Source organism: Leptopilina heterotoma, unplaced genomic scaffold (assembly GCF_015476425.1).
Source record: "Leptopilina heterotoma isolate Lh14 unplaced genomic scaffold, ASM1547642v1 Lhet_45, whole genome shotgun sequence".
NCBI lineage: Eukaryota > Metazoa > Arthropoda > Insecta > Hymenoptera > Figitidae > Leptopilina > Leptopilina heterotoma.
Genome location: NW_025111086.1, coordinates 1551372 through 1571747, shown reverse-complemented (window position 1 = coordinate 1571747; position 20376 = coordinate 1551372). Strand labels below are relative to the sequence as shown.

Genomic DNA, 20376 nt, shown 5'->3' with positions numbered 1-20376 from the left:
ATAATAATGACTTTTAAAAAGAAAAAATGAAAAAAACTTCATAGACTTTGAAGATAAAAAATAGAAAACAAAAGTAAACCAATTTCAATAAACACATTAATTAAGAAATTAATTTTGAGAATAATTTTTTCCTTATGGAATTAGCTTTGAATTTATAACACGTTCCTGACCATACTACGACGCCCATGTTTGACAGCGAGCGACTCTGGCGCTGATGTGTAAACGACCAAACACAACTAAATAACAGCTCATCTGTATTATATCGCTTACATAGAATTTCCAACTATTAGTCATATTCAATATTGACAATTAGACAAATTGTGAAAGAGTGTGCAACAGTGTTAAAAAATATTTTACTATTAAATCGTCAATATTGTTTTCGTTTTAGCAATGGATACTTGTGGATTTGTTACCTGCGGTCCAAATGAAGCTCTCGTTGTTTCAGGTAATTTTTTTTCTATGCACTTCTATATACAAATGTAAAACCGGCTTTGTCAATTGTATAAAAACATGTTTCTCCATCGAACTTCTATTATGACGTAAAGATAATCTTTGGGAGGAGCATCTCTGTAAAAAAACAAAGAAAAATCCAATGTTAATATTAATAATCCAAATGCAATGTTAACCCAAATTAACATTTTACAAATGTTAATAACCCAAATCGAATATTAATAATCCAAATCGAATGTTAATAACCCAAATTCAATTAAATTTCATTCAATAATCATACTTTTACTATAAAATCAAAAAGAATAAATCTAATTTCTAATCTAGTTTCGTAATTTTTCATTTTTATACAAGATATCAGAAAATGTTTTGACATTCACTTCAGAGTAGAAATAGAATCTTTTGAACTTCTGCTGTGAATGTAATTTCAACTTTGGTTTAAATTAATCTTTATAATAATATTTGATGCATGTTTTCGAAGTTCTGAAACACAATCAAACCTAATTTGAACAAATTTTTAGTGAATTACTCACTTTTTTGTAAAATCAAAAAAATGTCTCTTAAAAGAAATAAAACGTTCTCATAAAAAGTTGAAAATTTAAATGAATTTCTAGGATGCTGTTATGGGAAACCACTGTTAGTTCCTGGAGGACGAGTCTTTGTTTGGCCCATTGTTCAACAAGTTCAAAAGTGCGTTCAATATTGTAACTTAATAATTGATTCGTTTTATTCTATTAAATAGAATTCTATTAAATAAATTTCTATTAAATAGAATTCTATTAAATAAATTTCTATTAAATAGAATTCTTTTAAATAAATTTCTAATAAATAGAATTCTATTACATAAATTTCTATTAAATAGAATTCTATTAAATAAATTTCTATTAAATAAATTTCTACTAAATAAAACAAATTTTATTTCTAATGGATTAATAACTCATTATTTTAATTTTAGGATTTCACTAAATACAATGACACTACAGGTAGAAAGTCCCACTGTTTATACCTGTCAAGGAGTACCAATTTCAGTAACTGGTATAGCACAGGTAAGAAAATTGAAAAAATATCAATTTTCGCAAACTTTTTTAATTAATTAAATTTTTTATTACACCATTTTAATATTTTCTATTTTTATTTGTACTAAACATTTTTATTGTCGCATTTTAGTATTTTTTAATTGTAATTACACTAGATTTTTTGATTATAGCATTTTAGTCTTATTTTCTATTTTTATTTGTCTTTACACTAATTTTTTTATTGTTGTATTTTAATATTTCCTATTCTTATTTGCAATCTTTGTAGGTAAAGATTCAAGGACAAAATGAAGAAATGTTATCAACAGCTTGTGAACAATTTTTGGGAAAATCTCAAGATGAAATTCACAATATTGCATTGGTAACATTAGAGGGACATCAAAGAGCAATAATGGGAAGCATGACAGTGGAGGTAATAAATTCTGACAATTTTTCACTGATAAAACTTGAATAATAAAACAGGGTTGCCATAGGTCAGGGACATCAGGAAAATCAGGGAAAAGTCAGGAATTTTTATTAAAGTACTGACGAAAAAATTTAATTTTGGAGAAATTACAAATGATTGCAGAAATTCAATTATTTTCAAAAGTAATAAAATTCTTCGCAAAAATTCAATTATGTTCAAAAATTAAAAAACAATTCTCGTCCAAATTTTCAATTATCTTTAATTAAAAATAATAAAATTCTTCTCTAAAATTTAATTATTTACAAAAATTTTAATAAAATTCTTTGCAAAAATTCAATCATTTTCAAAAATTTTACTCAATTCAATGATTTGCAATATCTACTATTTTAATCAAATTTTTCAAAAGAATTCAAGTATTTAAAAAAGTGTTAATAAAATTCTAAGCAAACATTAAATTATTTTCATAAATAATAAAAGTTTCACAGGAATTCAACTATTTACAAATTTTTTTTATAAATTTCTTCGCAATAATTCAATTAATTGCATAAATAATAAAAATTCTTCTCAGAAATTTAATTATTTTTGAAAATTTTAATATAATTCTAAGCAACTATTTAATTATTTTCATAAATAATAAAATTCATCGCAGGGTTTTAATTATTTTTAATACCTACAATTTTAATCAAATTCCTCAAAAAATGTGAAAATTTTATTAAAATTCGTCTAAATAATTCAATTATTTAAAATTTTTTTGATAAAATTCAATAATAAAATAAATTATTTATTTTTGTATTTAAATAATTGAATTCTCGTAGAATTTTCAAATAGAAATTTATTTAAAAATGAATTTCAGTTAAAATTTTAGATAATAATTGAATATTAAAAGCATTGTAGCATGAATTTTAAAAAATTATTTATACTTTTAACTGATAATTCTGTAAAATTATTTTTTTTGAAAAAGTTTAATTGAATTTTTTTTTTTAAATTATTTCAAGTTTTTATTTTCTAAATATTTAATTGAAGAAATTTTTCGAAGAATTCACTTAAAATTTTTTTAAAAACAATTGAAATCCTGTGAAGAATTATATTATTCAGGAGAATAATTGAATTTTTGCAACGAATTTTCATTCCATTTTTTTTTAAAAATTGAAATCCTGTGAAGAATTTTATTATTTATGAGAATAATTGAATTCTTGCAACGAATTTTTATTAAATTTTTTTAAAAATAATTGACATTTTGTGAAGAATTATATTATTCAGGAGAATAATTGAATTCTTGCAACGAATTTTCATTCCGTTTTTTTTAAATAATTGAAATACTGTGAAGAATTTTATTATTTATGAGAATAATTGAATTGTTGCAACGAATTTTATTAAATTTTTTTTAAATAATTGAAATTCTGTAAAGAATTGTATTATTTATAAAAATAATTTAATTTTTACAACGAATTGTGTTACATTTTTTAAAATAAGTGAAGTCTTTTGAGAAATTTTATTAAAATAGTAGATTTTGAAAATATTTAAATTTTAGCGAAGAATTTAATTTTAATTGTATTAAAATTTAAAAATAATTGAAATCCTATTTAGGGCCAGAAAAAATTTAAAAATTTTTTCTGGAAACCAGGGAAAAATTAGTGGAAAACAAAATTAATTTTTGTGGCAATCCTGTAAAATAAAAATAAAATGAAAACAAAATAAGAATAAAATAAAAAAATTGGAATAAAATAACAAGATAATAAGTAATTAATTAATAAAAAATTTTCCAGGAAATTTACAAAGACAGGAAGAAATTTAGCAAGGAAGTGTTTGAAGTTGCAAGCAGTGATCTTGTTAATATGGGAATAACAGTGGTTTCGTATACACTGAAAGATATTCGAGACGAGGAAGTATGTTAATTTATTATATTTCTATTCAACAAAATTGCTTGCTTGCATCAAGAATTGGAATTGAAAATTTATTCTTTAAATAGAATATAGTCAACCTTTAGATAGAAAAATTTATACTTTTTTCTTTTCTAGATAAAATTATTATTTACCATTTTTTTTTCTTTTCAAAATTTCACTACAAGCATTATTCATTTTATTTTTAATGATGAAACACAGTTTTATAATAATTATACAATTGAGATTTGTTTTGCTACTTGCAGGGTTCGAAGGTACGTTCACTTATTTTCTTTTTAATAGCAGTACTTCCTGCCCTGCCAAAAACTCCTATTGAGAAGAAATATCTCTAGACTATTAAAAAAAACCAAGGACATTTTATAAAAAACAAAGGAAACATTTTTCAAACTGGTTTTATCTTTTTTTGTAGTGCAGCACTATTTTTGCACGTTTGCGCACTTCTTTTTATTGAAAAAACAATAAAAAGAAAAAAAAACAAGAAACTGCTTTACGTGAAATTAGATTTTGCCGAAAAATTTCAAATTGATAAATTGTTTTTTTGTATTTTGCAATATTTAATTTTGTGGTTCTTTTTTCTAAATTAGAAATTATTTTTTAGCAGTACACTCTGTCACGAATTTTTTTGCACGATAATATTGATGTATAATAATTTTTATAATTAATTTTAGGAAGATTATTTGAATCTAATTTTAAGTCTCTATAGATGTTTACATACAACCTGATCCTGTACTTCCTATTCTATTATTTTTTGGGGAAAAAAATTGAATATTTATTCAAAATTTTAAATACGTTTTAGGGTTATTTGAAAGCCCTCGGAATGGCTCGAACAGCTGAAGTTAAAAGAGACGCAAGAATTGGAGAAGCAGAAGCTCGTCGAGATGCACAAATTCGAGAGGCAATTGCAGAAGAGCAGAGGATGGCTGCTCGTTTTCTCAATGATACAGAAATTGCGAAAGCTCAACGTGATTTTGAATTGAAGAAAGCCGCTTATGATGTCGAAGTGCAAACAAAAGTAAGACAACACCAAAAAATTCTGAACTCATTTCCCTTTTACATAAATTTTTATTATCGAAATTTCCTTCTAGAAAGCAGAGGCAGAAATGGCTTTTGAACTTCAGGCAGCCAAGACGAAGCAGAGAATTATGGAAGAGCAAATGCAAGTTAAAGTTGTGGAGCGTAGTCAGGAAATTGCTGTCGCCGAGCAGGAAATGCTGAGACGTATTAAAGAATTGGACGCAACTGTGCGACGTCCAGCGGATGCTGAAAAATACCGGTAAAAATTCCTAAGTTTATTTTTTAGCACAAATTCGTTTCTAAAATTCTAAATGATCTAAAATCTAAAACTTTCCTGTTAATTAACGATGAAGATTAGAGAAACTTGCTGAAGCTAATAGACTTCGACAAGTGATGGAGGCAGAAGCCGAGGCCGAGGCTATCAAAATTCGAGGAGACGCAGAAGCTTCTGCCATCGAGGCGAAAGCAAAGGCTGAAGCCGAACAAATGGCAAAGAAAGCTGCTGCAATGAGCGAATACAAGAGTGCCGCTATGATTGACATGTTACTTGAAACTTTACCAAAGGTACTCGTTCGATTTTCCTCTCTTCTTCTTTCTCAAACTTTCAAAAGTAGAAAGAAATTATCCCGAATATTCTTAAATTCTCCATCAATTATTACTTTATTTTTAACAGACTTTGCACTCGATAATTAATTTTAAAAAATTAGCAAAAAGTATCTTTCAAATTAAAAAAAGTAGTAAAAAAGTAGCTATCGAAAAATTAAACTTGATGACCAAAAAAACTGTTTACAAAACAATTTACAAAAACTTTAGTACACTTAACAAAACTAACAAAAATTCCATTCTATATTTTATTTTCCTGACTTTTTTCTAATTTTTATCAAAAATATTTACTTCTTTCTTAACCTGCCAATAAATTAAATTCCTGCAACGAATTTTATTATTCATGAAAGAATTTAAATATTTATAAAAAATTAAATATTAAATATTTATAAAAAAAATTCTTGCGAAGACTTTTATAAAAATTTTTAAATAATTGATTTCTTTCGATTAATTTTATGCAAATTCTAATTTAAATAATTGAATTCCTGAAAAACTTTTATTTTATTCATGAAAAGAATTAAATTCTTACGAAGATTTTTATAAAAAATTTTTAAATAATTGAATTCTATTTGGAAATTTTATGAAAATAACAGATATTGAAATTCATTAAATTGCGAAAAGTTTTTAAAAATAATTAAATTTTACAAATAATCCAATTAAAATTTTATTAAAATAATTAAATTCTTCCACAAAATTTTTAAAAAAAAAACATTTTTTTAAATAATTAATTTTTACGAAGAACAAAAAATAAATTTTTAACAATAATTAGATTTTTTGAGCAATTCTTGTAAAATTGTATTAAAAATAATTGAAATCCTGCGATGAATTTTATTATTTATAAAAAAATTAAATAGTTGCTTAGAATTATATTACAATTTTCAAAAATAATTAAATTTCTGAGAAGAATTTTATTATTTATGAAAATAATTGAATTATTGCGAAAAATTTTATTAAAATGTTTAAAAATAATTGAATTTCTGTGAACGATTATATTAGAATTTTTTTAAATAATTGAATTTCTAAGAAGAAATCTATTACCTTTAAAAATAATTGAATTCTTGTAATAAATATTTTTATTTATGAAAATAATTGAATTTTGCAAAGAATTTTATTAAAATGCCTCAAAATAATTGAATTTCCGGGAATAATTTTGTTATTTATGTAAATAATTGAATTCTTGGGAAGAATTTTATTAAAGTCTAAAAGAATAATTGAATTATTTAAAAAAATTTAATTAAAACTGTATTTAAAATAATTGAATTCTTCCACAGAATTAAAAAAAAACATTTTTTTAAATAATTAATTTTTTCGAAGAACAAAAAATAAATTTTTAAGAATAATTAGATTTTTTGTGCAATTCTTGTAAAATTGTATTAAAAATAATTGAAATCCTGCGAAGAATTTAATTATTCATGAAAATAATTAAATAGTTGCTTAGAATTATATTAAAATTTTCAAAAATAATTAAATTTCTGAGAATAATTTTATTATTTATGAAAATAATTGAATTATTGCGAAAAATTTCATTAAAATGTTTAAAAGGGATCGAATTTCTGTGAAAAATTTTGTCATTTTTAAAAATAATTGAATTCTTTTTAAGAATTTTATAAACATTGTTTTAAATAATTTATTTTTTCGAAATATAAGAAATATTATGAAAATTTTATTTTAAATAATTGAATTCTTGTGGAAAACTTTATTTGTGAAAATAATTGAATTTTTTTCGATTAATTAATTTACAATAGTATTAAAAATAATTGAAATTCTTTGATGAGTTTTATTATTTACAAAAATAATAAGTGAAGTCTTGCTTAGAATTTTATCAAAAAAATTTTTTAAAAATTGAATTTTCATGAAAAATATTATTAGTGAAAGTATTTGAATTATTGTGAAAAAGAATTTTATAAAAATTTTATTAAATAATTGATTTTTTCGACATTTTTTCGAAAATGCTTTTCTAAATTAATTGAATACATGTGGAAATTTTATTATTTATGAAAATAATTGAATTTTTGATGAATTTCATCAATTTTTTTTTAAATAATTGAATTCTTTTGAAAAATTTTATGAAAATATTAGATATTGAAAATAATTGCATTTTGAATATTTTTTGAAAATAATTGAACCTTTTTAAAAAATATGATTATAATTTTTGTGAATAATTTTTTGATTTCTAGTATTAGCAAATTTAAATTAATAGAAAAGTAGTAAATAGTAGGTTTTAGTAGATGAGTGCGAAGCCTGTTTTAATTAATAATTTAATTATTCTACTTTTCTACTCTAATTTCAGGTTGCTGCTGAAGTCGCAGCTCCACTTTCGCAGGCGAAGAAAATAACAATGGTTTCAAGTGGCAATGGTGCAATTGGTGCTGAGAAATTAACCGAGGAGGTTTTGAATATCGTAAACCGTGTTCCGGCATTGGTTAAAAATTTGACCGGTGTTGACATCGCGAAAGTATGTTCAACAAAAGTTCATTGAGCTTTGCTGACTAACAAAAAGAGAAATGGCTTTTAACCAAAAAAAAAAAAAAAAAAAAAAAAAATTGGAGCATCTAAAGAAATTTGCTAAAGCATCACACGTTTTTAATAACCTTTTTTTATATTTCTATCTGCAATTTTCTTTTTCAGTCCGTTCATGCAGCGTAAATGGGAATGGAAGAAACTTTCCTGGAAAATATTTCCAAAAACTGCAGAATCTCTGTTAATGATGCTTAAAAAAATCATCTGTCTCTAAAAAATCTTCTTTTATACTAGAAAATAAGTTACGTGACTTTTTGCTACTTTTTCTCAACACTTTTACTGCCATTCAACATTTTTTATCATTTTTTCGAGACAATATATACTCTTTTCTTTTTATCTCTATAGATGTTAAACTTGGTCGTTAGATTTAGAAAAATTCTTTCGCACAATAATGAATTTAATTCAATTTTTTTATGTATATTTACTCTATGGCAGTGACTGTGAATTCGTCCATCTATTGCAATCGACAATTTAGAAAAACAAAATTGTATCGTCTTTTTTTATTTTTAAGAAACAAATTTGGTTATTGTATCATTCTTCATTTAATTAATTAAATTAATTAAATTAATTCATTTGATTAATGAATAATAATGAATAATTAATGAACAATGATACTATTCCTTTGATTTAATTCTAAGGGAAAGTTGGAGGAAAAAAATATTTACATTTCCACAAATGTAAATTTTGTCAATGAAAAAAATGATTAATATTGAGAGAAAAAAACGGAATGAATAAGTTGGACCCTAAGAAATTTATGAAAGAATTTTTTGATTAAAATTCTTTAGAAACAGTTTGATCTGACAAGAAAAAAAAAATAACTTATGCCACGATGTGCCGAATGACATTCCTCTGAGTATTCTGTGACACTGTGTACCTTCTTAATGTTAAAACCTCTACTAATTAAGTGTTTAGAGATGAAAGTACCAAATCACTTTGTGTCAGTGTCCAAAATACGTATCTAGTCTCCAAAAATCGTATGTACCTTCGGTTATATTTTTTCTATTTGAAAAATGAACTACATATTGTATTTTCCCTTATAATAGAATATAATATGCAAAAAAAAAAAAAAAATGCCGATAAAATTCTCTAGATATAGTTAGTCTGCTAAACATAATTTTGAACTTATGAATAGTCGTAAGACCATGTGCAAAGCCTTACAATATAGCAAAGAAAAGTTCAAGTTTGAAAAAAATAAAAGCTACTAATAAAATGAACAAAAACTGTATTTTTTTATCGTTTAAAATTTAATTTTATTAATTTAATGTAATTTATCTAGAATTTAGTTTAATTAATTTAATGTAATTTATCTAAAATTTGATTTAATTAATTTAACAGGGTTGCCACAAAAATTTAATTTTGTGTTTTTCTATACGAATTAAGATTTTCAAAAATTTCAAATTCAAACCTTTTTGAAATAAAACAAATTTAAAAAAATTGTTATAAAACATGAAGAGAGCGATTACTCCGAGTCTTCGACTCGGAGCAATCGATTTCTTCATGTTTTATAATAAATTTAAGATGAGAAAATAATTGAATTCTTGCAACAAATTTTATTAAAAATTTGTTTAAAGAATTGAATTTCTATGAAAAATTTATTTGCGAAAATAATTGAATTCTAGAGAAAAATATTATTATTCATGAAAATAATTAATTTCTTGTGAAGAATTTTACTCAAATTTTCTAAAATAATTGAATTTCTCAGAATTTTTAAAAACTTTTTGAAAATAATTAAAATCCATTTAGAAATTTCATTAAAAAATTGAAAATAATTGAAATCTGACGTAGAATTAAAAAAAACTTTTTTAAAGAATTGAATTCCTATGAAAAAACTTTTTTGTGAAAATAATTGAATTCTGGAGAAAAATATTATTATTTACGAAAATAATTCATTTCTTGTGAACAACTTTATTCAAATTTTTTAAAATAATTGAATTTCTCAGAATTTTTAAAAAACTTTTTGAAAATAATTAAATTCCACCGAGAAATTTCATTAAAAAATTGAAAATAATTGAAATGTGACAAAGAATTAAAAAAAAAATTTTTTAATAATTGAATTCCTTTGAAAATGCTTATTTTTGAAAAGAATTGAATTTTTGGGAAGAATTTTATTAAAATTTCATAAATAATTGACCTTTGAAGTTCATTTATTTATGAAGATTATAAACGCAACTCTCTTTTGAAATGCAATTAATTTTGAAATTTTTAAGTAAAATTATTCATTAAATAATTTATAAATATTAATTTTATGATAGTTTTTCAAGAATTAAGTTATTTAATAGTTAATTAAGTTATTGAAAAAGAAATTATTGTCATAAAAGTAGAAAAAATTGAAGGTTTTGAATTATAATTCTTGAAAATTTCATAGTTTATGAGGTAAACAAAAAAGACTCAAAAATTTAATTTAATTAAATAATATAATTTAATTTTTTCCAGTACTTTTAATAAAATTCCCTGACTTTTCCCTGATTTCCCTGACCAATAATTCTAATTTCCCTGACTTTTCCCTGAATTCCCTGACCTGTGGCAACCCTGTTTAATGTAATTTATCTAAAATTTATTTTAATAATTAAATTTGATTTAAAAATTAAAAAAAAAATTAATTTCATTTAAAATTAAATTAGAATAAACTTCTATTAAGTTTTTATTTTCAGAATAACAATTGAATGACTTTCGGTTCACTTCACATAATTATTTTTCATAGAAATTGATAGAAATAAAATTAGTATACATCATTTTTCATAATGATATTGTCAAATAGTGTCAATTTCTATGTTATCCTAACGGTACTTTTTTCCTCTTTGTTAAGAAAATGATTTCAATTTTGAAATTGTCAAAAAGCACTAATTATCAGGTGTTCAATACAAATTTGAAGAAGGAAGTAAATAGCAATCTATTTTTAAAGAAACATGGACGAGTACAAATCGTTTTTGGTCGACTTTTTAGCTGGAGGAATTTCTGCTGCAATTTCAAAAACTGCAGTCGCTCCAATTGAGCGGGTGAAAATTCTCCTACAAGTACAAGAAACTTCTCAGCACATTAAAGCTGAACAACGATATAAAGGTACGTAAAATTAATATTCCTAAAGTTTCGATATTTTCTTTACTTCTTTTAATTTAAATTCTATTTAAAAAATATTTTTTAAAAAATATATTTTTTTCAAATTAAAAAAAATAATACTAAAAATAAAAATAGGGCTTCTTGACGTGCTAATTCGAGTCCCTAAAGAAACAGGATTCTTCAGTCTTTGGAGAGGGAATTTAGCAAACGTGATACGATATTTTCCCACTCAAGCTCTAAATTTTGCCTTTAAGGACAAATTCAAAAAAATCTTTTTGGACGGTGTGCCGAAAGATGATTTTTGGAAACAATTCGGTGGAAGTTTGGCAGCCGGAGGAGCAGCAGGAGGCTCTTCCTTAATTTTTGTCTATCCTCTCGATTATGCACGAACACGGTATTTAAATTCTCCCAAAAAAAAAAATTTAAATATAACGTATCGAAAAATAAATTTGTTTTCACAGATTAGCAGCAGACATTGGAAAGGAGAAGAATAGAGAATATTCCGGAATGATAGATTGCATGAAGAAAACTTTCAAGTCCGATGGACCAATTGGACTCTACAGAGGATTTTTCGTCAGCGTTCAAGGAATCGTAATTTACAGAGCAACATATTTTGGATTCTACGACACACTAAAGAGCCAATTGCCAAATCCTAAAGAGTCGCCATTAATTATAAATTTCTTTATCGCCGAGGTACGAAACTATTTTTTCTAATTAATAATTAAAGTTAATTACACCTGGAAAAATGAATAAATTTTGCATATTAGATGGTGACAACATTCGCGGGTATTATTTCCTATCCGTTCGATACAGTGAGAAGAAGAATGATGATGCAATCGAATAGAGCAAAGTCTGATATGATGTATCAAAGTACAATAGACTGTTGGGTAAAAACATTCAAAACAGAAGGACCAAAAGCTTTTTTCAAGGGAGCTTTCTCGAATATTCTACGCGGAACAGGTGGAGCTCTCGTATTAATTTTCTACGACGTGGCAAAAGATTTAATTGAAAAATCAATAATCAATTAACTTTCGATGATTCACAAAATGTTTTTCGTTACATTGCCAGTTTCCCGTTACATTTGAAAGAAAAGAAAAAATGTTTTTCGTTAAAGAAAAGAAAAAATTTTTTTCGATAAAGAAAAGAAAAAAAAGGCTAACAAAAAAAGAGAACGATAATACTCTATAGACATATACATTTATTTTCAATAATTATTACCTTAAAAAATATATTTATTTATACATTTACGAACTAAATTAACGGACTTAAATATTTGAGTATGTATACATATATATATTATATATATATATAAATGAGACAAGTCAGAAGACAGGAAATGCTTTGTACCTGCGAGATGTTCATTGCAGTCTGTAAAAATTAATTAATTTAGCATTGTATGCCGATCGTAAATATTACGTCTCTGCTCTCGGACTTGTCGTTTCCATTTATCTTGTTGATGTCCAACACGATTTAAAACATTGCCCCTAACACCCATCGGATGTGACATTCCGGGTGCTGATGATGTATCGTCCTATAAAAAATTCAAGACAGTTTAATTTTCCTTTCAATTTAAATTCAATTGATTTTGCTTTCAATTTCAATTCAATTGATTTTTCTTTCAATTCAAATTCAATTGATTTTGCTTTCAATTTCAATTCAATAGATTTTTGCTTTCAATTCAAATTCAATTAATTTTTCTTTCAATTCAAATTCAATTGATTTTGCTTTCAATTTCATGTCAATTGATTTTTCTTTCAATTCAAATTAAATTAATTTTGCTTTCAATTTGAATTCAAATTCAATTGATTTTGCTTTCAATTTAAATTCAAATTCAATTAATTTTTCTTCCAATTAAAATTAAATTGATTTTTCTTTCAATTTCAATTTAATTGATTTTTGCTTCCAATTCAAATTCAATTGATTTTTCTTCCAATTAAAATTAAATTAATTTTGCTTTCAATTTAAATTCAAATTCAATTGATTTTTCTTCCAATTCAAATTCAATTGATTTTTCTTCCAATTCAAATTCAATACATTTTGCTTTCAATTTCAAGTTAATTGATTTTTCTTCCAATTCAAATTAAATTGATTTTGCTTTCAATTTCAATTTAATTGATTTTTCTTCCAATTCAAATTCAATAGATTTTTCTTCCAATTAAAATAAAATTGATTTTGCTTTCAATTTCAATTTAATTGATTTTTGCTTCCAATTCAAATTAAATTAATTTTGCTTTCAATTCAAATTCAATTGATTTTGCTTTCAATTTCAATGCAAATAATTTTGTTATTTTCAGTTTAAAAAAAAAGAAACAAACTAAATAACAGGTATTTTAATTCTACGACTAAAACTAGAAATAAATTACTGATAACGAATGTGTGTTGATTAAAAATACCTCTTCGTTGTTATGCTCCTGATAACCAGCCCCGGCTTTTGGTAATCTCTTATTAAGTAGAGGATCCAAGCATATTAAAAACAGCATATAAATTACTAATAATGATATCACCCATATTACAATGATTACTACAATCTGAAAAATAAATTTTATTCTGTTTCGTAATTTTTTCTAATCGTTAATTGTTACAGTAAAACAAAGTAAAATGCGTGTTATTACAACACTAAAATTGTCAATTGTTCCTTAGAATAAATAACTTACTTTAATAATAGTTGTATTTCTATTTTCATATTTACAATCACACCTAGGACAGACTAATTGCTCCTTTCCTTTAATTTTATCGCCAAGATGATTTAAAACTGCATCCTTACAATTACTACAACAAAAAGAAGTAATTAATAATTTCGAGAAAAATAGTAATTAAAAATTATTTTACCGAAAAACTTAATAACTTCGAGAATAGTAATTAAAAATTTCACAGAAAATTTATTCCATTCTTTATGAAATAGAATGAAATAGAATGAAATAGAATTTTAAATTTACGATGAAACAAAATATAAATACCAATGATTTGGCGTTACGTTCGAAATAAAATTCGAACGTATTTTTGAAGAATCTGTAATATTAAGGACTGCTGCAAGATTTGGACAGATGCATTTACATCTTTTATCATCGTAAGATTGGGCCTGAAATTTATCATAAACGAACTAATTAATAATTGTTCAATTAAGACACAATGTTATTGTTGATAATTACAAAAATTAGAAATAATCTTTAAAAGGTAATTTTCTACTTACCTCGCTCTGTGATATAAATATTAAAAGTAGCGGCACTATAAAAAGCAAATTTTTCCACATTTTTCGAAAAACTTAATACTGAATATATTCACTTGCTTCAAATCGAAATATTTTCTTAACACTGTTTACAACTTTTTAAAGTGATTTAAGAGTTTGCAAATGACAGCATCCACACTACAAGCAGCCATATTTTTTAACAGATGTTTTTGTCAGTCAGAATGACAGCTATGTAGAGGGCAGTAAACATCATTACCACCAGGAACGTAACAAGAATTTTCTTCTCAGAATTATTAATTAAGTATAGCAAATTATAGATGCGTACCAGTAAATCATAGTTGCTAATAATGATAAATAATCAAATTTCTTGTAATTAAATACTGAAAATTATATTCTGGACAGTATATTCAAACTACTGCAAACTATTAAAGTATCTTTAAAGTACAGAAAATATTTTTGTCTCCAGTTCTTCTCATCTAGCTACGATCCTGAAGGAAGGTCCCTAGAGATAAAATCGACCATTATTTAGAAGACTTAGAATACCGTTTAATTACAATCTCTAAAAGAGGAAAAGTATTCTTTGAAAGAATATTACTTTGAACTAATCCAGAAACCAGTTTATGTTGACCAGCTCAATTACCGATTTTAAATAATTAAAAACAACTTTTGATTTTAGGCGCCTATTTCATCGAAATTTACTAGAAATGTCACTAGTGGCAAAAGAAAAACAATAGCAAATGTCAGATTGCCGCCGCGCCTTCACAAGGACGGTTCTTTGTTGAATATTTATCTTTACTGTTAATTTTAATTTGTTGTTAATTTTGAAAATACAATTTTCCAGGAATTAAAAATTTGCAAATCTTTTATGGAGAAAGATTACTTTTACCTTGGTGTGTAACTTTTGGAAACTTGTTAAAGAACTTGTTTACTTCGTTGTTTGTTGACAGTTAAAATTTACGTCTTGACAAGAAAAAAAAGCATATTTTCATTAAAATAAAGTAAGTATTTTACTGCAACAAAATAATATCTTACTAAAATTACAAATAATAATCGAAAAACTTTATTTTCTTTATGATTTTATACTTTTTCTCTAAAAAAGAAAAGTATTGTTTTCTTTCTCAGGTTTTTAAGAAAAGATTTTTTTAACAATATTTTACGCTTTTGTTTTTCAATTTAAGAACGAAATATTACTTATAGTATTATATATGACAAACAAAAAAATTTCCCTAAACAAATCGAGTGATAAATTTCTAAATTAACACTAAGTTGAAGTCCACAACGTTGATCAACGAAAAAAAATTGTCCACTTAGTAAAATAATTAAAAATGACGCATAAATATTGACACAAAAATATTTGGAAAAAAAAGATTGATGTTTATATTTTGATAATAATTATTTTACAATTAAAAATTAAATTAAAAATAATACGTAAATGCATTAAATTAATTTTTTTTCGTTGATAAACATTGTGAACTTAAACTTCGTAAATTAACTGAAAAAATTCCTCACTTCAAATACTTCAATCTTTTAATCACTCTCTTGTAATTTTGAATGTTTAAATAGTCATCTCTTTTCTAAACTTTAAAACTATTTTTAACATCTTTTTTTTTAATTTTAAATACGACATAGATAGTGACCAAAGTTGGTGATGGCTTCAGGCTATCATCATTTCTGAGATGTCCTATTTTTTCCATATCACAAGGAATAGAAAATAAAAAGCTTTTTAAAAAGAAAAAAAAGTTCAAAATGGGAAAAATTCATAAAGTTAAAAAAAGAATTACTCTTGTTTATATTAGGCCAGTGAAAAAAAAAAATTAAAGAAGCTTTCTAGAAACTATAAAAATTAAATTATCGATAATTAATTTACGCGAAAGCTCTTTGAAAATTTTGCACATAAATATTAAATTACAAGTGACCTAGATTAAAATAATAATGAAAACTGACCATGAATGATCAATGTGCATTTTATAGCGCGTGTGTTCTTTGATGCAGAATCAATAAATCCGATAGACTCAGAATAAAAACCATGGCAACGTAATTAAAAAATTATCTCATTGGAAATTTATTCTTTAATATCTCCTTTTCTTTTTGTACTTTTCTCCGATATTCTCAAGCAGCATTTCATATTTTATTTTATTTCTTATTTTATTTTTTACTTTACTTTATATTTATTCTATTTTTTATTTTATTTCTTATTTATTTTATTTATTTATTATTCTATTTATTTGATTTTATTTACCAGTTCTGTTTCTTTCACAGGAAAACCAGAACAAGTATTGAAGAAATTGGAAAGAATTTTCAAATAATCAAAATAAAATTCAAAACATGTTGGTAAATTATTTTCGAAGATCGACTGGCGCTCCAAATAAAAAGGAGGTAATTAAATAATGAATGATTTGATTAGAAATTCCTTTTTCCTCGTCCACTGAGAAGGAATGGAATAAGTATCTAATTATAGGCTTATAAAGTGTCAAAGATGAACTTAACATCTACTTATTCTACTTATAAAAGTTAGAAAGACGAGTTTCAAGTTAAAAGAACTTTTTAACTCGATTTACATAATGTAAACATCAGCCAGCCTTCAGTAACCTAAAGCAATAATTTTAAGTTTTCATCTCATTTAAATGATGAATCAAAACTGTTTAAAATTTCTTTACAGGTAATGGGATATAAGGTAACAAACGCCAGTCGCACAAGAAAAGTTGGAGTTGCCTGTCGGACTTTTGAGGAGCTCAAAGAAAAGGCTTGCTGTAAATTAAAAGTAAGCTAACATCGTTTTTTTTCTTTTAGTTTCTCAATTTAACTCTAATATTCTAAAAAGCTTCTTTTTCGCAAGTAAATAAAAAAAAAAGTTTTTTACCTACTTCCATTATGTAATTTTAATTTTCGATTTGTTATTATGAATTCATTTCTTAATTTATGTTTCGTTTTTCTTTTATTATTATTTTTTTATTTTTTTACGTTTTTTTTATTTTGTTACGTATTTTTCTATTTTGTTACGTATTTTTTTATTTTGTTACGTATTTCTTTATTTTGTCATGTATTTTCTTATTTTGTTACGTATTTTTTTTTACTTTGTTACGTATTTTTTTATTTTGTTATATATTTTCTATTTCTACGATATATTATACTTTTTTTTTATGATGAAAGTTATTTTTAGTGATAGTGTTCACTGGAGGGAAAATTGACTTGAATCTCATTTAAAAGTGACATTCGCACGCTGAATCTGACCTTGGAGCAGGATTATTTTGGCCTTCAGCTAGCTTTATTGAACGCTGGCTGGGTTGCTTTGCCGCGTGCGAGGCCAGGGACATTGGCATTTCTTTTTCAATGTCACGGTCACAGGATCTCGTGAGGTCAAAGCCACATTTCAATAACATCGTTCTTTACATTCAATTTTCTCTTTCATTAAGTTATTAATAACTTTTACTCACAAACTGAGATAACCGAATTGTAAAAAAGTCTATTAAAAAAATTCCAATTTACCAAAAATTTCAAATATTCAAATTAAAAACCAATTTTAAACAAAAAGAAAAAAAAATAGTAAACAAATGAATAAAAACTTTGTGAATAGAAAATAATAACTGTAAATGAATATTAATATTATTTTATTATTACTATTCTTATTCTCATTATCAATTAGCAACGAATAAATTTTAATTATTAATTACTAATTAATAATTAATAATTACAATACATATTCATTTATAAATTGAAAATAATTTCCTTTCATTTCTCAATATATTATTAAATATTAAGCCAGCCAGCTTTCAATAAAGTAAAATTAATTATGTACATAATTAAAAATTTTTACTTGTTGAAAATTCGAATAGTGGAACAAAAAATTATAACTGGATTTCTCAATCAGATTACCGGGAAATTGGAAGAAATCAGCGTTTTTCTTTTGGATGGATCGGAAATAGACGAGGAATATTTTTCAACATTAAAAGCGCAGACGACATTGATTATTCAGAGACCGGGGGAAAAAATAATGACAGGTTTGAAGAATTAAAATTCGAAAAATTACATTGTGAGAAATACGAATAAAACATATATATAATTACGAATATAAAATTATTTTCAGACGCTGATTTACTCTACGAGACACTAAAGAGAGTGAACATTGATTATTTAATGGCCGGTGATGAAATTTCAAAGTTCCTGTCAGAAAATCTTAAAGCAAAGATTTCTATTTTAAATAGTATTTTAAATAGCGACGATTCAAAGACTCATTTTAGTTCGCGAATTGATCATGGAGATTGGTTTCGAGGACTCGACACAACTTACACGTGTAAAGTAAGAATACAATATTAAATATTACAATACAATTTAATTATTATTATTATTATTAATAATTGTTGTAATATTTTTTTTACTGAAGGAGGCTTTCATGCACAGAAGATGTCAAGACAGAATACGAGGGTACTTAACAAAAGCAGTGGAACAAATAAAATCGTCAAATATTTTTACAACCGATCGACGAGCGAGAAAGCATTTATTACGAGCAATTGCATTTTTTCGATTACAACTTAAAGAAGATCATTATTATGGTCATTATTTTGATAGAAGCAAAATTTCCACGAGTGAATCAAATGAAATTAAAAACAAAACCAATAATGACAATGATAATAATGGAAATGCTTCGAGAGAAGAAGTTGATAGTGGTTTTCAATGTTACGAACACTGTCCGTGCAAATTGAGAAACTTTGATTATTTAAGCCTCTTTGAATTAGAATCAGATCAAATAGATGCGAGAAGAATGCAGCAAACCGAAGAAGAAGACGACGATGAAATCCAATCGTTCTATAAAGTGACTCCTGGTAAAGAAAGAAAATTGATTACTCTCTGCGATCATAAAGGAGAATTTAAATGTGATGGAGTATGGAATAAGGATAAATGTACATATGATGGAAAGCACAAAATCAATCCTTATCGATCTAAAGAAGAACTCATTCTTTTCTCAACATGGAATCTCGATCACAGGTAAAATATATTTTATAAATCGATTTATTATCAATTTAATCCCTATTTAAATATTATTTAATCCTTATTCAATAATTATTTAATCCTTATTCAATTATTTAATCCTAACATTTAATTATTCTTCAACTATTAATTAATTCTTGAATTTAATCCCTTCTTTACTTTATATTAACAAAAAATGAAAATATTTCAGAATCGAGAGATCGAGAACTTTAATTCCACAATTACTGCAATTATCTCAAGAGGAACAGTTGAGTCAGGAGGACGTTGTAGAAATTTACGACAATCTTTTCACGATAAAAAATTTAAGGCTAGTGCATATCGTCTGTCACGATAAGGGTGCACATAAATAATTCTGTTAAAGACTCGATAAGATCAAAAATCGAACACGATTTTTTCGAAAGCAAATCGAAACGAACTGGCAGTTAAAAAATGGCAAAATGTTAAATTGTCAAATTGTCAAATATGAGGCAAATTTTACTTATTTCATATGATTTAACTAAGAATCATAAAGAAAAATTCCCTTTATTGGGATTGAATAGCTTTTTAGAATATTTAAAAATTATCCTCAGATATAGAGTAGATAAAAGTGAATATATTTCCATCCAAAAATTATAGTTAATTGTGAAATAGTTGATCTAGTATGTATCATATGAAAGCCAAAGATCATGTCTTCCATTTTTATCAATTTATAGAAGCTAGTAATTATTTAAAATTTAACAGATAAATATTAACAAAGTTAATCTTAATCTTTTTCAATTTTAATAATTAATCGTAATTATTTTCAATTTTAATCATTAATCGCAATTATTTTCTATTTTAATAATTATTCATAATTATTTTCTATTTTAATAATGAATCTTAATTATTTTCTATTTTAATAATTAATCTTAATTATTTTCTATTTTAATAATTAATCTCAATTATTTTCTATTTTAATAATTAATCTCAATTATTTTCTATTTTTATAATTAATCTTAATTATCTTCAGTTTTAATAATATTAATCTTTTTTTTTTTTGTAATTACAATAATGAATCTTAATCATTTTCAAATTTACACTTAATTTCCATAAATTATTTTAATTCAAAACAATTCTTTTTGAAAATATACACAAGTAACAGAAAAAAGTATATATTTTTTTGTTCGTAAAAGCAAAAATACTCCCTCTATGAGGAAGCAATTTAGAATCAAATAAAAATTTAATTAAAAATCTACAGTTGAA

The 20376-nt window shown here is 24.4% G+C and overlaps 5 protein-coding genes across 6 annotated transcripts; 4 read left to right on the top strand and 1 right to left on the bottom strand.

Annotated features, from left to right (window-relative positions):
- The first annotated feature begins 195 nt into the window (after positions 1 to 195).
- LOC122507194 (flotillin-1) lies at positions 196 to 9139 on the top strand. 2 transcript variants are annotated; one of them, XM_043619788.1, is made up of 11 exons: positions 196 to 445; positions 1062 to 1137; positions 1403 to 1493; positions 1750 to 1893; positions 3654 to 3773; positions 4034 to 4042; positions 4585 to 4800; positions 4874 to 5061; positions 5156 to 5366; positions 7696 to 7860; positions 8034 to 9139. In XM_043619788.1, the coding sequence occupies exons 1-11, from the start codon at positions 391 to 393 to the stop codon at positions 8049 to 8051; spliced, it is 1293 nt and encodes a 430-aa protein (XP_043475723.1). In that variant the 5' UTR covers positions 196 to 390; the 3' UTR covers positions 8052 to 9139. The 2 variants fall into 2 exon arrangements, with proteins under 2 accessions (XP_043475723.1, XP_043475724.1); XM_043619789.1 differs by lacking the exon at positions 4034 to 4042 and having other exon boundaries at positions 197 to 445.
- Positions 9140 to 10831: 1692 nt separating this feature from the next.
- LOC122507213 (ADP/ATP translocase 1-like) lies at positions 10832 to 11696 on the top strand. The gene is made up of 3 exons (XM_043619822.1): positions 10832 to 10985; positions 11118 to 11376; positions 11444 to 11696. Exons 1-3 carry the CDS (start codon positions 10832 to 10834, stop codon positions 11694 to 11696), a joined length of 666 nt encoding a protein of 221 aa, XP_043475757.1.
- Positions 11697 to 11749: 53 nt separating this feature from the next.
- LOC122507205 (ADP,ATP carrier protein 1-like) lies at positions 11750 to 12049 on the top strand. The gene has a single exon (XM_043619810.1). The coding sequence runs from the start codon at positions 11750 to 11752 to the stop codon at positions 12008 to 12010; it is 261 nt and encodes an 86-aa protein (XP_043475745.1). The 3' UTR covers positions 12011 to 12049.
- Positions 12050 to 12160: 111 nt separating this feature from the next.
- On the bottom strand, positions 12161 to 14392 carry LOC122507203 (uncharacterized protein CG1161). The gene is made up of 5 exons (XM_043619807.1): positions 14173 to 14392; positions 13940 to 14061; positions 13637 to 13751; positions 13376 to 13510; positions 12161 to 12513 (listed from the first exon to the last, which is right to left on the bottom strand). Exons 1-5 carry the CDS (start codon positions 14230 to 14232, stop codon positions 12364 to 12366), a joined length of 582 nt encoding a protein of 193 aa, XP_043475742.1. The 5' UTR covers positions 14233 to 14392; the 3' UTR covers positions 12161 to 12363.
- Positions 14393 to 14871: 479 nt separating this feature from the next.
- On the top strand, positions 14872 to 19952 carry LOC122507195 (DNA fragmentation factor subunit beta). The gene is made up of 7 exons (XM_043619790.1): positions 14872 to 15167; positions 16429 to 16545; positions 16829 to 16930; positions 18038 to 18167; positions 18254 to 18465; positions 18551 to 19152; positions 19346 to 19952. The coding sequence occupies exons 2-7, from the start codon at positions 16495 to 16497 to the stop codon at positions 19503 to 19505; spliced, it is 1257 nt and encodes a 418-aa protein (XP_043475725.1). The 5' UTR covers positions 14872 to 15167; positions 16429 to 16494; the 3' UTR covers positions 19506 to 19952.
- The last annotated feature ends 424 nt before the right edge of the window (positions 19953 to 20376 follow it).